At 38.2% G+C, this 17,413-nt stretch overlaps 1 protein-coding gene across 7 annotated transcripts in view; it reads right to left on the bottom strand.

The window, feature by feature from the left end:
• Positions 1-17,413, bottom strand: part of KIAA0319L (KIAA0319 like) — a 99,020-nt gene that overhangs the window by 23,922 nt on the left and 57,685 nt on the right. For all 7 annotated transcript variants that reach the window (XM_084872001.1, XM_084871998.1, XM_084872002.1 and 4 more), the window contains exons 4-9: positions 14,242-14,488; positions 10,787-10,888; positions 6,769-6,866; positions 5,857-5,944; positions 4,596-4,688; positions 2,724-2,856 (exon numbers count right to left, since the gene is read on the bottom strand). In XM_084872001.1, coding sequence (XP_084728127.1) covers positions 2,724-2,856; positions 4,596-4,688; positions 5,857-5,944; positions 6,769-6,866; positions 10,787-10,888; positions 14,242-14,488 — 761 coding nt within the window. The remainder of the gene's footprint in view (positions 1-2,723; positions 2,857-4,595; positions 4,689-5,856; positions 5,945-6,768; positions 6,867-10,786; positions 10,889-14,241; positions 14,489-17,413) is intronic.

Here is a 17,413-nt window from a genome sequence, read left to right as displayed (position 1 = left end):
GGTCCCTATTCCTATGGGGTACAGAGACGCTACATTAACTAGTGCTCTGACTGCAACAGGCTTTTCTCCCCACCCTCCGTTTCAGCAGACAGCCTCTGGGATGGACTAATAGGGCTGGCTGCGGTAAGGCAGGAGCCAAAGATGGAAATGAATTCTCCCATGCAACAGTCTCACAGTTTGTGCCAGTGTGAAACAGGATTTGAAAGAGAAAAATAATGTTCATTTATAAGAACAGGGCAGTTACCTAAATGATGCTGTCCAGGTGAACAGCCTAAAGCTGCTCTTGCCACCTCAAAATGTGAGCATAAGCAAGCAAGGAGGTTTGGGCTCCTTCCATTTTGCTGACAGAAAGATAAAAAGCATAAAAAAAGACATGTCTAAATCTCACCACCAGCCACAGACAGAGCCAGGCATCTGTGGGGTTTTCCCACAGCCTCACCTTTTCTTATGGAGAGGATTTTTGGTATTACAGCCTTGAGAAAAAGAGCACAAAAACATCAGATGCATAGATATGCAAATCACACATCAGAAGAAAAATCCACAGAAGTTTTCTTTATTTTCCAGTTTGCCTGTTGTTTTCAGGGTTTTTTGTTTGTTTGTTTGTTTGTTTGTTTACATATACTATTTATCTCCTATTTCAGAATAAAAGCAAGTTATAGATAGGTGGCAAAATGGAAGCTGCCATTACCGACTTTCACCTCGGTCCCTGGCTTATACACCAGAATGCCGGAAACAAACAGCAGCTGACCGCAGGGCTGGGGAAAAGATAGTGCCATGTAAAAACTGGGTAGAGGAAAAATGAGTGGAATCAGATTGGACCTAAATGCTAATCAAACTCAACCCCGTCATTCCATAGATTGAGGCTTGGAAAAAAAGAATAGATCCCTAATACCCTATCCATCTGAAATGCTGCTTTTAACCTTGGTTAAAAGCTCAGACTGCTTCTGTGATCTTGGGCAAGTTACTTAACCTCTTGGTACCTAAATTTCCTAATCTATAAGATAAAGTAATTATAATATTTTTGTAAGGTTTTAATGGCTTTCTGCTTGCAAAGAGCTCAGAACAGAACTAAACACATAGTAAATGTTTAAAAACCAGTAGTTATTTTTTAAAACATCAACCTAGCCCTGGTAAAATTCCATAAATGTTAAAATTCCTATGTTAGAAATCTAAGAAAAATCAATTCACTTTTCCATTTTAAGCCAATGAAAAGGCTTCAGCCTTGGTAAATGGCAGCTACCTTTCCTTCTCCCGAAGTCTTGAGTCAGTGACAGTGCTGCTAAGTCAGAACCTGCATATGTATTTATATGGTAGGTGTGGTGCTACGACATCCATCACTGTGTCTCTGGTAGTGTCTAAAACTGATTAATATCATATCTGGTGGGGAACACAAACACCCAAGAATAAGCTGGTGCACTGTGGTAGGCATCACATAAGAGCACCGAGTGCAACCTTCTCTCCTGTCTGGAGGGATCTAAGAGAGCCTCAAAGAAAACTGTAGGCCCCTAAGGATAGGCAGAACTCTAACAGACTGAGAAGAACATTCTGGGAAGCAAACAAAATACATATGGGTCAAGTCAAGAAACAGAGTAGAATGAGCCCTGACATGGGGTTAGAAAATCTGCAATTCAGTGCAGTTTATTAAATACACTGAGCCTCATTTTTCTAAGATATAAAATGAGAACAGTATCATGTACATATGGTATTTGGATGATACAGTACTTTGTAACAAGGAATTATGCAAATGTAAGAAGGATTACTCTAGAGTCAGCCTCACACTCTAATTAATCATATTCTAGAATGTTTACACTAGTTCCCAAAAGGAATTCTCTTTAAATAAAATTCTCCAAAAAGCCTTAATAGAGAAAGATCCTACAATTCATATTCAAATAAGCCATGTGTCAAATATATTGACCTATTAACCAGGAGGTCACAGTTCAATTCCCGGTCAGGGCACATGCTCAGGTTGCAGGTTTCATCCCCAGTGTAGGGCTTGAAGGAGGCAGTCAATCAATGATCCTCTCACATCAATGATGTTTCTATCTCCCTAGCCCTTCCTCTGAAATCAATAAAAAAATATTTTTTTTAAAAGTAAAGGTTTTGAGATATTAAGTTAAAGAAGCATTTCTCATAGGGAAAAGATAAGATGGTAGTAGGTTCATGATAGATTATTCCTGAGAAAAGGCAAAGAAAGATGAGTCCTTTCACTTAATGTCAGAAATCCTAAAGATGTCTGGAGAACTGCCAGGTAAGACTTCGAAAAGGACTAACTGTAGTGGATCCTAATCTATTATGCAAGGGCTTTTCCCCTAAATAGTTATTTGTGGCCAAAACCAGTTTGGCTCAGTGGATAGTGTTGGCCTGTGGACTGAAGGGTCCCAGGTTCGATTCCGGTCAAGGGCATGTAACTTGGTTGTTGGCATATCCCCACTGGGGGGTGTGCAGGAGGCAGCTGATTGATATTTCTCTCTCATCGATGTTTCTAACTCTCTATCCCTCTCAATTCCTCTCTGTAAAAAATCAATAATATATATATTAAAAAAAAAAAGTTATTTGTGTTGTGACCACACTTACTGTAGGGCTCAAAGAACCACTGGAACCACAGGCTATATTTTCAGCCACTCTACAATTAAAGTGGTGTCTGTCAGAGTTACTCCTGTAAGAATGCAGAACCCATAAGGAAAATAAAGGCCAATGGTAAACTTGAAGGATCCTGAATTTACCTGAAAGTGTAGTTCCCAGGGACGAGCTTACTTAGTTTTAATATGGCCGTATCTTCAGAAATCTTCTCTTCTCTCAGAGGTCCCTTTAGTTCTTCCCAATGGTACCTGACGATTTTATCATCATCAGTGCTTTCTTGATCATAAAGAAACATTGGTTACAATATGAGAGCGCCTGGTCTCAGCACTTATTCAGTTTACACAAATGAGGGCAACTACCTATAGAGATTTGAGTCTGGGGAAACTTCATGAAATTAGAGGCTATCTCTCCAGATTATTTCTTCCCTACGAATATTGGGTCATTCTGCCTCTCTCTGACTATTCCACTGCATAGTTTTCCAAGGACTCCACCACAGGCAACTCAGGTTAAAAAGTTACTGCATAAAAAAAGGAAAATAAAAAATTCTTAAATGCATGAAAAGATACTCAACCTCACTTAAAAAAATGCAAATTTAAATTTCACTTGAGATAGCATTTTTAAACCTATCAGATTGGTAAAGATCAAAGCTTCATGACACATAAATGGGTAAAGGTGTGGAGAAAGAACTTTCTTAAGTCATGGTGGGAGCATAAATTGATACCACTGCAAAGAGCAATTTGGCCAAATTTACTTTTGTCCCTGCAATTCTTCTTCTAGGAATTTATCCTACAGATATCCTTACATATGTAAGTTCATCATCATACTTACAAGATTATTCATAGTAACATTATTTATAATAGTGAAAGATCAAAAATAATCTAAATGGTCATCAATAGAGATTGACTGAAAACAAGATTTATTCAAACAATGAAATTGTACATCCATATAATGGAAGTCTATGTAATCATTAAAAGGAAAAAAGAATAAAGTATTTCATATATTGATTTAGAAAAATTATTCAACATATAAAAACAGGCATTATACATACTGTTTTATCATAAAAATGTATATGTATCTTCTTATCTATGCATAAGATATCTTTGGAAAGATACATAAAATAATACCATTGCTTGTCTGCAGAAAAACTGGATAGTTGGGAGACAGGGATGATATTTGCCCTGTACCTTTATATATTTATTTAACTTTGACTTATTCAAATATAAAATGAAATGGTACTTATGGACCTTTTCTACCACTCTCATAAGTACCTCTTCCTGTCCTATCTTTTACCTCTTAGCCTGCTATTCATCTAGCCTCCTCTTGTCAGAACTATTTACATGAAATGTCTAACACTGCTAGAGATTCTTCTGCTAAAGGAATCTGATATTTTGGCTACCTCTGCCAACAACTCTGCCAAGATAGTCAGGGTAACAGGGCCTTAACGGGTCTCAAGAGAAGCCAAGCAAATATAGGTGAGATGATAGGCCCGAAACTTTCTACACACACATAGCCAGGATCAGTGGCAAAGACCCAGATGCTCTCCTGTCCTGTGAAGGGACAAAGTTAGTGAGCCAAGCAGGGTTGTGGAGCACATTCTGCGAGGCCTCCCCAGGAGAAGGCTGACAATCTTGTTAGGCAGTGATGGCTGGATGAGAGCTACTCAGTTAAGACTCTCAGTTACTCATCTTGCCATGATAGGAAAGAGCTTTATTTCCATAACTGAGAATGGCAACTCCATCTAAAAAAATTTGAAAACCAGCAAGTTCCAACTAAAATAATGCTAATGCATGCATAATCCCACTTTCTTACCATCTCAGAATGGTAAATGTTACTTCAAACAAGCCACATGGGGGTTTTAAATAGGGTCTGTCTGGTTTTTACTTCCTAATCAGTTGCTTCTGATGGTTGGTCTTCCCATAATGTGGTCAAGAAGCCTAAACAGAAGGCTGGTCCAAATCTTTAACCAGAATACCCATGAATGCTGTTCTAAAACATCGTGCCCAGTAAGTACTCACGGCTGCCATCAATGACTGTAGAAGTGGTTGGCAGAGAAATCTCCTGGAACTGTGGTGACACAATGGCAACAGGAGGCTGATTTTTACGGGGCTCTGCAAGAAAATGACCCAGAAGAAATTAAAAGAGGGGTTTTGTAAATTATAAGAAGAGCAGGCCACCTCTGGGTGGATTATAAATGTTTCCATTACCTAATCTGTGTCTGAAGCATCGTCAAACGTGAAAGTCACATGACCAGGTTGGCATTCTAACATGAGACATGTAGGAGTGTTTAAGCCTCTTGCAAACCTGACTATTCTTAAGACCACACCCTGTGCATGCTTTCAATGCTCATGTGCTATCTAGTTTGTGAAAAGTACTAAAGTAGAAGTTGACTGTTTTCAGGTCAGCTGACCAGAGGTGGACAACAAATAAAATGTGTGCAATAAAGGCGTTGGAAAGCAAACTATCCCTTGCCACAACTGTGGCAAAAAGATGAGTAATTTCTCAACCACCTGGGAACTGACTATGTGGGAGGTGATTAGGCCTAGTGTTGGAAAGGTCACAAATCACTCACTCTAGTCCACCTCAATGACTGCGAGCCCGGTGGCCTTTTCATTGAAAAATGATCAAATGGATTTATGCTAAACACATTTTTAAGAAAGAGAAAATATTACTTTGGCTACAAAATTAAGGAATTAAAAGAAAATCTATTGCTAACAAAGACAGAATAAGAATTTGTGCCAATGTATGGGCCACTTGCCAATTTCCCCCAAATATCTCTGAAAATGCAAAACAAGATACCTTGCTATCACACTGTAATCTACCGATCACTTAAAAAAAAATAATGGAATTTGGTGTTCAATGTGAAGGAGGAACGGCAGGGGCTCTGTGAGGAAGTCTGTGTGCAAAGACCCACATTTCTGGAAAGAGATCAGAAAGGGCCAGCCACTTGGCTGGTTCTCCTAGGCTCCTGGCTTTCTTGTATCTTAATTACCACACATGGTCCCCACTCAGCATGATCCACTGGAGAAGTAGTTCTCAGGCAGACAGGCTATCGCTCAGTGCCATACTGCACTGTAGGTCAGCAAAGTGCTCCAACTAGAACTAAAGAATATACTTTGCCACTCTATACCTTTTTCTACATTGAATTAGGAATTGCCCAATAAATGTATTAAAAAAAAAAAAAAAAAGAATGAAAATTAAAAACCCCTAAAATCAAATCTCCCTCCTTGGGGGCCTCAGAGGGAGCAATGGAGGCACAGTTAGGGCTGAGAAACATACCTGGCTTTACCGTCACGTTCACACTGCCTTCCCCATGGGAATTCTGACCATCTACAATCACTCTGAATTCGTACAGGCCTTGAGTGAGCTGCAAAAAGGACAGAAAATCTTATATTCAACCATAAAGAGGAACGATTACACTTAAAATCACACATATGTGAACTTCCCCTGGTGATTCTTGCACTGTTTTCAAAATGGAGAAAGTAAACTAACCAAAGAGATGAAACAATGAATTATAAATTAAAAAACCATGGCTTTTAATGTGAATTTTATTACTAGCTGACTCTGGAACAACAGAAGGGATTTCAATATCTCTGTACTCCCATTTTCTTTTAAGAAAAACATTAAGGGCTCTACCATCCTACTTCTCAGCGTTATGAAATTAAAACAATTATCTCTGCAAAGAAAAACATTTTGTAAAAATACCAAATAGCTCCCAAATATCTATTTTTCCCTACTGACTTTCGCTAACTGTATAAACATATATAAAAGAAAAAATAATCACCCAAAATCCCACTGTCCTAACATCAATTAATCCTATATCTCTCATTTCCTCCCAATCCTTAACCACACAAAATAATAGTTTTAAACAGTTCATCCAATTCAACAAACATTTATTGAGAACCAATTATGTACCAGTTATTGTCCAAGGCCTGGGATTTGGAGATAAAAGCAGTTGAGCATATATTTGCATTCAAAAGCCATCACCACTATGCTTATCCACAGTCTTTTCATCATAAATGAAAATTTGAGAATCACATACTAACAAATACTGGATGTCAGCCAGTCAAGATTTTTTAAGGATTCACTTCTGAAACATTATTTCCGACATACAGAAAACTCTATATTATAAACTGTTTTAAATGGTCAACACCTCTAACCGGTCCTGCAAATGACAGGATATGAATTCACCTTGGATAGTTTGAGGATCTGGGAATGTTTCCCTTCCATTTCTCCACTGTAGTCTTTAGGATGAGTAATCAGCTGCCAATCGTAGGTGTAGGTTTCTCCTATGGAAGGACAGTTACAAAAATCATCAAAACACACACCTACACACAAAGAGGGCAGCCACACAGCCTGCCAATAACAAATCTCTTCTAAATTTTGACAAGGCCTTAGTTTTTAAGATTTCATTCCAAAACTTATAGGGAAACCAACCACTATGTTGAAAGAAATGGTATGTTCTGCTAACTCAGCTATAGTCAGGGTTTCTTCCACTTTCTCCCAGCAATGCTCAATCCTGCCTCATACCCATCCTACTCAGGACGAACTGAAAGATGAAATAGAGAGGAGCTGGAGACCAGGATGCCAGGACATTATTGGAGAGAAGAGTAACTGCCGGCTGCTTCCAGAAAGAGGAGTGGAAGAGAGCAAGGGCCTGGGCACAAGCACCTTTTAGGGGAGGGAAGAGAAGGGATGGGGCATAGGGCACTCAGCACACGCTGATTGGTGGTTTCATGTAAGGCCTATGATTAGGGACCTAGGGACTTAGGAATCGGGGGCTAGGGTATTTGGCAGGTGCTGATTGGTGGTTCAGTGCTCAGGAATGTCTGGCTGCAGGTGGAGTTTATATCTGTCCATCAGTTGGAGGAAGGGAGGGTCTATCACCAACCCTCCCTCAAAATACCAGGTTCCTCCTGGTGTGGCATGCCAAAGAAAATGGATGCCCTACCCGCTACTATAGATGAACCATTGGAAACAAAGGCCATTTTCTTGTAAAATTTCTTTTGCAGCAAAGAAGAGCAATAACTTCTAAATAACATGGCTCAAAAATAGCTTTTTATAGAATGCGAACAATGCTCAACTCACTGAGGTCATCACACCCTGGTGAGTTAAAAGAGCTGTTCTTCATTCCAGCTGAGCGAAATAACACTGCAGAAGATGGCAGAGGATGGCCCACTTAAACAGGCCCCTCTGAAGTTAATTAAGATCAAATGAAGCATTAAATGGTCCTCATTTGTAGCTCAGATTATGTGACTGGGTGAGGCAAAGACAGAATGCAATTTTCTAAATGGAATCCAATCCCAGTTAAAGTGGTCTTAAATATGGGGGAACAAAATGCATGGCTGGCTAGGAAAGAGTGGAATTTGGTAGGAGAGTTTAAGTTACACCCAAAGTAAAAAAATAAAAAGAAACATAAGAATTCTCAAATGTTTAGCAGAGAATGCTCATCTTTTTCTTCTATCACAAGTTCAAAAGTTAAAGTTAACACACAGAACCTAATTCTAAGATAGCCTTCATCTTAAGACCATATATTTATTTATAAGCCTGAGATACAAGATCTATCACTCCACCTTCCTCTCCAAAATACTAGTTTTCTTTTGGCCCCAGTTCTCAGCCCAGGAGCTCACACAAATGTGCATGGAGAAGCTGGGCTAGAGAAGGAGCAGGGAAGAAGCAGTAGAAGTAGAATTGGTTTAAGAGATGACATTTCTTCCACACAGATGAACATATTTTTCCACATAGAAAATAGACCCACACTAGTTTGGGAACTGACAATCCTATATAATAAAAGCCTAATATTCTAAGTGCCTGGTCATCCAGCCTGCCATTCAATCAATCAATGCATAATATGCTAATGATATGCTAAGGCAACTCAACTGCTCACTATTATGTTCATTTACCACCAAGGGGCAGGTGAGCTTGCTGCTGGAGTGGGTCTGATTGGAACTGAGCAAGACGGGCCCCACACACTATGGATCTCTCCCACAAGCCCTTCCTGGCAGACCAACCTCCTGAGTCCATCCCCAGCCCTGATCATGCACTGGTGGGGTCCCTTGACCTGGCCTTCACCCTCTTGAAATCTGGGACCCCTCGGGGGATGTTTTGGCCCAATCCTGCAGGCCAGGCCAAGGGGCCTCACCCATGCACGAATTTGTGCACCGGCCTCTAGTTTTATAATATATGAGGCTAACAACACAAATTTCCAAAAAGGACAATAATCCTAGGACAGAAAAACTCAGAGGATGAATTATGCCTTACAGCCAAAAATTTATCCAAGGGTAGGAATGACTAAGTATAGGTCTGTTAGACAGATTGCTAGTTTTAATAATTTAGGGCAGTGGTTTTCAAAACTGTGCCTCCAAACCCTGGAGGGATCCTTAGAGATGCATCAGGGGCAGCCACAGAAGAGGGATGAAAAGCAGGCATAGCTGGTCCTACGCTCAATGTCCCCACTCTTTGAAAGTTTGAAACATCTACTTTATGTATCTGATTAAAGGCTGAAGAACCTGGGGAATGGAGAGTTGAAAAGGATCTGTTTCTGAACTGATGTGCTTTAGAATACTGAAATACAAGGCAATATTAACCCACAGAAATGTACATGCAAACAGAGGTTAGAAAAGAAAATACAATACAGCCCAGCATATCTTTCACCAAAGAGTAAAAGCAATGGCAGCTCAAGGCAGTTCTTTCCTCACCACCACCTTCAAAGACCATCAAATCCATTCATCTTAGCACCAGAGGAGGAAAGAAAAAAGCTTCTTTACCCTGGCTGGTGTGGCTCACTTGGTTGGAGCATGATCCTGTACACTGAAAGGTTGTGGGTTTGATCCCCAGTTGGGGCATGTATGGAAGGCAACTGATAAATGTTCACTCTCACATTGATGTTTCTCTCTCTCCTCATTCCCTCCTTTCCCTTCTCTCTAAAGTCAGTAAGTAAATCCTTGGGTGAGGATTTAAAAAAAAACTTCTCTAGAGGAAGGTAGAATGAATTGACAAGGAAAACTCAATTTGAGGACAGAAATATAGAACAGAATGGGAGGGCATTTAGGTTCTGGAAAAGTACCTTTTGCATAAATGTACTATTTGATATGAGGCCCAGAAAGTAGAAATACTGTATTGGAAATGTGTACACCTAAAATGGAAGTACCCCTTTCTGAATCAAGTATGATATTCTACTTGACTAACCTTATAAATGACAATAATATAGACCCAATGCAATCATTTTCCATCACAGTATGTTCACTTCATGTCATAGACAGTCTTAAGAGAATATGTATGTGTTTATAAGTCAAACCCTGGTATATTAATGTATATTTCAAAGGTGAAAGGGATGTTCATATTATAAAAGTTTTCTTAAACAATGAATTAATCATCCCTTAATTTGTATATTTATAAATTTGAGTTTTGTATATTGTATTGACTGTTGTTTTTTTTTTCAAGTAACAAATTTACAGTAGCAGTTGTCTTGAATAACTTCTCTGTAAGTTTTGTACCTGCTATTTTCTAGTTGTTTGGCCAAAATAAAGAGATCAACCTAAGCTTCAGTTTCTTCTTTTGGTATAATACAACCTTTAATGAGCATCAGCGAAATGCTGAAGTGGATGTCTTATATAACATTTACCGTATTTTCTGGCGTATAAGACGATCTTTGAAACGAAAAAAAGTCAACCGAAAATCGGGGGCAAAAGACCAAAATTGCACAAAAATTACCTGCAGATCTTGACGGCAAAGTAAGTCTTTTCTTTGAAGTGGGGGGTAGTCTGATACAGCGAATATAGGCCTAAACCTATGTTTTAACTGTAAAATTAGGGGGTTGTCTTATACGCCAGAAAATACGTAATTTTGCCCTTAAAGTAACCTAATGATGTAGAAATCATCTGATTTTACTGAGAAAGAAATAGAAACTTAGAGAAACTAAATAACTTGCTTAAAATCATTCAGCTAATAACCAGCTGAGTTGGGATTTGAATCCAGGCTTGACATTAAAGCCTATGATCTCAAACATTACGTTATATCGCCTCGCATATCACATGTACTGTATATTTGTGTAAGTGCATGCTATATCCTATTCTCACTGGACTGATGCAATGAGTAAATGAGTTAAGATATGTAGATTATAAATTAAAACATTATAACTTAAATTATAAATTAAAACATTTCATTATAAATTAAAACATTACCCAAATTTAAGGGGATGTTTTACTACCTTTAAGTGGTTCTTGGAGAACATATGCATTTAACTGGACTGAATTCTTAGGCAGGGTCACCTGGACATTCTCTCCAGCAGATATGACCAGCTTCTTTATAACTGTAAACAAAGAAAATATACAAGAGATAAGAAATTAGACTCGCCCTAACCGGTTTGGCTCAGTGGATAGGACATCCGCCTATGGACTGAAGGGTACCAGGTTAGATTCCAGTCAAGGGCATGTACCCTGGTTGCAGGCACATCCCCAGTGGAAGGTGTGCAAGAGGCAGCTGATTGATGTTTCTCTATCATCAATGTTTCTATCTCTCCCTCTCCTTTCCTCTCTGTAAAAAAAAAAAAAAAAAAAAAAAATCAATAAAATATTTTTTAAAAAAGAAAAGAAATTAGACTTGCCCAGCCAGTGTGGCTCAGTGATTGAGAATGAACCTATGAACCAGGGGGTCAGGGTTCAATTCCCGGTCAGGGCACATGCCCAGGTTACTGGCTTGGTCCCCAGTGGGAGGCATGCAGGAGGCAGCCAATCAATGCTTCTCTCTCATCTCCCTCTCCTTTCCTCTCTGAAATCAATAAAAAAGATATATTTTTTAAAAAATTAGACCCAAACTATCTCATTTCTATCCTTCCTTTTGTGGCCAAATTTCTTTGATAAACAATATTCAGCTACTGCCTTTATATCCTCATTATTTATCCACTCTAATTGCTTGAAATTTGATTCTGCCTCCACTTTTCACTGAACAGGATCTTTTGAGGCCATTAACAAACTGCTTCTTGGCAGATCAAACAGCTGTTTCTCCACCCTCATCCTTCACTTCTGTGGCATCTAATATTGCTGACTGCTTCTATATATGAAAACTTTGCTATCATGACACCATATTATTCTACTTTTCTTCTTTTCTCTAATTTTTCTACACTGTATTTTAACTGTGGTCTACCTTTAAGCTCTGTTTTTATAGAGCTCAATAAACAGAGCTTACCTGTTTCAAGGATCATCTTCATGCTGATAAATAATTTTCTAAATAAAATACACATATGAAGGCCCTGGTCAGGTAGCTCAGTTGGTTGGAGCATCATCCTGATATTCCAAGCTCATGGGTTCGATCCCCGTTCAGGGCACATGCAAGAATCAATCAATGAATGTATAAATAAGTGGGACAACAAATCAATATTTCTCTCTCAAGTCAATTAAAATATATATATGAAGTTTCTAGAAGAAAAGCATGTGTCAATCACAAAGCCAGCCTTAATTTATTTCCATTCCAACTGTTATAACCATAGACTTAGATTATTCTAAGAATCTTCTCTATTCTTCCTTCTGTTAGCTCTCCCCACTCTAATCCATTCTGTTTTTCTAAAATACTCACCACCATTAGTTTTTCTAAAATACCTACCATGTTACTCAAGATGCCCACCCCACCATGTTTAAGGCCAAATTCATAATCTGGTACTAGAGAATCATTATTCTCTAATCATACCATCTCATGCTTTCTACCCAATTCTGTCACTAGTTATATTCATTTTCTGTCTTGTGTTCCCATTGAAGTCTATGCTTTTTTTAAAAAAAAAAATGTATGTATGTATGTATTTATTTTAGAGAGAGAGGAAAGATGAGGGAGAGGAAGAGAAACATCAATGTCAGAGAGAAACATGGATTGGTTGCACCCAAACTGGGTTGGACCCACAACCTGGATATGTGCCCCAAACAGGAATCAAACTAGTGACCTTTCTGGGCACGGGACAACAGTCAAACAACTGAGCCATACAGTCAGGGTATTGAAGTATACTCTTTGGGAATTCAACTGGAGTGTGAGTTTTCTTTATTCTAAATACAGTACTTTGCTTTTAGCTCAAAGCCACTCTTCTTCCCAGACCATTTCAGTTCAAACTGATCTACTTCAGATGTGGTATTTCAAAAATGCTAAAGTAGTTCAAGAAGTAGTTGAGAAACACTGATTCAATTAATCTTATTTCTCTGACAATAATTGTTCATTTGGTATGGGACCTTAGAACTAGAGAGCTTAAATCAAATAATTGGCTAGTCCACCTACATTTCAAGACTGGACATGAGAAAGCTTCCTAGACAAATATGAAATTTGAAATTTATCTGTCTGCATTGGGGAGAAATAAACCCATCCATTATAGAAACTTCACCATTTAGCCACCCCAGGAAGTAAAATAAGAATTCTTGCCAAAATCGGTTTGGCTCAGTGGATGGAGCGTCGGCTTGGGGACTGAAGGGTCCCGGGTTCGATTCCGGTCAGGGGCATGTGCTTTGGTTGCGGGCATGTCCCCAGTGGGGGGGGGGGGGGGTGCAGGAGGCAGCTGATCGATGACTCTCATCGATGTTTCTAACTCTCTCTCTCCCTTCCTCTCTGTACAAAAAATCAATAAAATATATATTTTTTTAAAAAAGAATTCTTTGAAGTGACTCTCAAAAAAAGAAAAGAAAGAAAGAAATTATATACTCAGAGAAAGTATAATGGACAAAAATGCAATACAGCCCAAACCTTTCACAATTACACCAAAATTACAGGCATTTTGTCTGAATAAAAAAGTTACTGTAGTTACTGAAACGGGTTTGGCTCAGTGGTAGAGCGTCAGTCTGTGGACTGAAAGGTCCTGGGTTCGATTCCGGTCAGGGGCATGTGCATTGGTTGCGGGCACATCCCCAGTGGGGGGTGTGCAGGAGGCAGCTGGTCGGTGTTTTCTCTCTCATGGATGCTTCTAGCTCTCTATCTCTCTCCCTTCCTCCTCTCTGTAAAATATCAATAAAATATATTTAAAAAAAAAAAAAAGTTACTGAAGTGCCACAGGATTAATACCCATAATTTTACATTGTTTACAATTTAAAAAGACCATTGGAAATTAAAATTTGGCAAAGAATCATTTTTACTGGCTTTGCTTCACCCTTTTGACTTTTTTGGGAGTTGAAGATCAACTTGGTTTCCTTGATTAACAATTTCCTGCTAATACCTTAGAGCAGCACTCATGAAACACAGACTTGTTCAGGCAATATTCTAAGTATAAATTTTCCTATGGGTTGCTTTAAAAAAAATAAAGATGCTGTCAAAATTAGAGAGATAAATATCTGGCCTATACTCAGCTGTACAGAAGGCAAATAGGTGCACAGATCCAACTGTTTCTTCCCAGTGGCCTCTGCTTGCTTGATTCCTTGAACATTCTTAATTAAACTTTATGCCTTTAAGTCCCAGGCACAGTGGAATCTGGTTCTGAGAAAATGAGCTTCATAAACTCCCATAGGTTGGGGCCTGTTGAGAAAAGGACCCAGAGCCCCCAATCCTATGATTACAGGGATACTTACAGGATTATTTTTTTTTTTAACCTACATAATTAAAAGGCATGCTTCCCTCCTTTCTTTTTACTAAAAGGGAACATTATGATCAAGTATTCTACTTTCCCATCCTATCTCCATGGAGAGAAGCAAAGAGCCTCACCTGGAAACGGTGCAGAGGTGCTCTGGAAAGAGGAGTGTGGGGTGGGGGTGGCATAACTGGAGGAGGGAGTCACTGGCAGAGGGGTAGCAATCTGGGTTATCCCAGGGTTTTTTACTTGCTGAGTGCTAGACGTAGTACCCAGATTCTCTGACGTCTCAAGTTGGGCTGATACAGTCTTTGACCCAACAGGAATCTCCCCAGTCAGATTTGTAGTTAGGGGATTGGACATTGTAACTGTCTTGTGGACCTAAAGAAATGCAAAAATTCAGTTGAGTAGGCAAAGTTATACAGCCTGTTTTTAAGGTTATATCTCATAAAATAATTGCACATTAAATGTTTTTAATGCAAAACTGTCAAAAATATTAAAGGAACTAATCTCACCACCCGAACTAAAGTGTTAAAATAATGATATAAATTTTCCTAGTATTTTTTTTTATGGAAAGAGTTTTGCTTAAAATAAAATAGTAATAATCATACTATGTACAGTACTTTTATCTTCTTTTCTCACTTAACATTTATACTCAATCTTTCTAAAAATACTTATTAAGCACCTATATGAAACAGATCTGGATCCAAAATATAAATATAACATAATCAACCGTAGTCAAAAGTGCACAATCTAGTGGAGAAGAGAGAACTTAAAATATAGTAAACCAAAAAGGTAAATATATTTATAAAAGTTATGATGAAGCAAAGAAACATAACCTGAGAGAATTTAACTCTGAAAGGGAACATGTAAAGAAGAATGTTTAAAATAAAGGCTCTCTGGCTCAGCCAGTGTAGCTCAATGGTTGAGCATTGACCTATTAACCAGGAGGTCACAAATCAATTATCCAGTCAGGACACATGCCCAGATTGAGGGCTCGATCCCGTGTGGGATATACAGGAGGCAGGTGATCAATGATTCTTTCTCATCAATGATTTTTCTCTCACTCCCACTTCCTTCCTCTCTGAAATCAATAAAAAAAATTATAAATAAGTAAATACTATCTGGAGGGGGAGAGTCCTGAGTTGCGTTTTAAAGGGTAAAACTAGACAAAAAGCTGAGGTCAGAGATGAGTACAGGCACAAGAAATGAGGTTACCATGGTGTGTATTGGGAACTGAGAATCATAAACAAAAAGGCAGGAAATAATGGAAAATGAGCCAAAAAGATAGTCAAGGGCCAGACTAAAGAAGACAGAATATGCTACTTTAATGAGCCAATTAAGGGTGAACAATTAAAGGGTTGTATGCAGGGAAGTGACAAATTCAGCTTTGTTTTAAATGGATCATTCAGGCTGCTGCCTAGTATATGGGTTTGAAGAAGACAAACTGCAGGAATACCACTTAGGAGAGTACTGTGTTTATCCAAATGAGAAATGATAAGGGCCTGAACAAAGATGGTGGTATGGATTAAAAAAAAAAAAATCAACTTAATTGAAGTATAATTTACATAAAATTAACAGCACACATTTAAAGTGTATAGGTCAATGAGTTTTGAAGTGTATACAGCCATGTAACTGTAATCAAGAGAGAACATTTCTATCAGCCCCAAAAGTTGATTTTTGCCCCTCTGCAGCAAACTCCTGCCTCAATCCTTGGGCTCAGGCAGCCACTGATTTGTTTCCTGTCACCTTTTACTAGTTTGGCTTTCTTATATTTCATATTTTAAAAAAAGTTGTAAGTACTATTTTTATTTTCGGCTATTTTCATGCAACATATTTTAAAGATTCAGCAATGATTGTGCACATCAGTAATTCTTTCTAAAGTGGCTGTACCATTTTGTATTTCCACTCAAAAATGTATGAGAGTTACAGTTACTCTACACCTTCACCGATATTTGGTATTCATCTTTTTATTTTTTGTCACTCTTGCACTTTCCTAATGACTAATGAGGTTGAACATATTTTCATGTGTTTATTGGCCAGTCATATATTTTCTTTGGTTAAGTTTAAATCTTTGTTCAATTTTTTACAACTTTAGTAAGGTATAACTCAAACACAATACACTGAACATATTTAAAGTCTAAAATTAGGTAAATTTTGACGTGTGTACACCTATGAGGCCATCACCACAATAGGATAATGAACATACCCATCACATCCATAAGATTCCTTATGTTCCTTTGTAACCCCTTCTCTTTCCTCCCACTTCCCCAACCAACAACTGATCAGCTTCCTGTCATTATAGATTAGTTTGCATTTCCTAGATTTTTATATAAATGGAAGCACACAGTATGGATTCTTTCACTCAGCAAAATTATTTTGCTCTTTACCCATGTTGCTATGTGTATTAATAATTCTTTTCTATGACCACTGAGTAGCATTCTGTCTGATTCATTCACCAACAGATGAACAATGGATTTGATTCCAGTTTTTGGCTACTACAAATTGAGCTGTTATAAATATTCCTCTACAAGTCTTCGTGTGACGATATACTTTATTTTCTCTTGGAAAAATATCTATGAGTAGAATGCCTGGTCATATGAAAGATGCACCTTTAATAAAAATTTTTTTAAAACTGCCAATTTTCCAAAGTTTTATATCATTATATAGTCCTGCCACCATTGTGAGCATTCCAGTTTTCTACAACCTTGCCAAAAGTTGGTGTAGGAAGTCTTTAGTCTTTTTAAAATTGTAATCCTCACCAGAGGTCATGCTTAGAAAGAGGAAGAAAGAGAAACATCAATGTGAGAGAGAAACACCTGTCGGCTGCCCCCTGCATGTACCCTGACTGGGATCAAATACATAACCCAGGCACATGCCCTGATCGGGAATGAAACTGGCAACCCCTTGGTTCACAGGACAATGCCCCACCAACCTAGCCACTCAGCTGGGCAGGAAGTCTTTTTCATGTTAGCCATTATTGAGGTATAGAGTCGCATCCTACTGTGGTTTTAATTTGCATTTTTCTAATGATTGATGTTGAGCATCTTTTCATGTACTTGTTGGACATCTGTATAACTTCTTTGGACAATCTATTCATATTATTCGTTTTCTAACTGAGTTATAAAGAACTCTTTATATATTCCACAAATAAGTCCTTTGTTAGGCATTTAATTTGTAAATATGTTTTCCCAGATTGTAGCTAGACTTTTCATATATCTTGATAGCATCTTTTAAATAACAAAAGTTTTTAATCTTGATGAGCTCCAGTTTATCATTTTTTCTTTTTTGTTTCATGCTTTTAGT

Source organism: Pipistrellus hanaki, assembly GCF_964339955.1.
Source record: "Pipistrellus hanaki genome assembly, chromosome: 2".
Taxonomy (NCBI): domain Eukaryota; kingdom Metazoa; phylum Chordata; class Mammalia; order Chiroptera; family Vespertilionidae; genus Pipistrellus; species Pipistrellus hanaki.
Note: the sequence above shows the minus strand (reverse complement) of the source record. Positions and strands in the feature narration are given on the sequence as shown.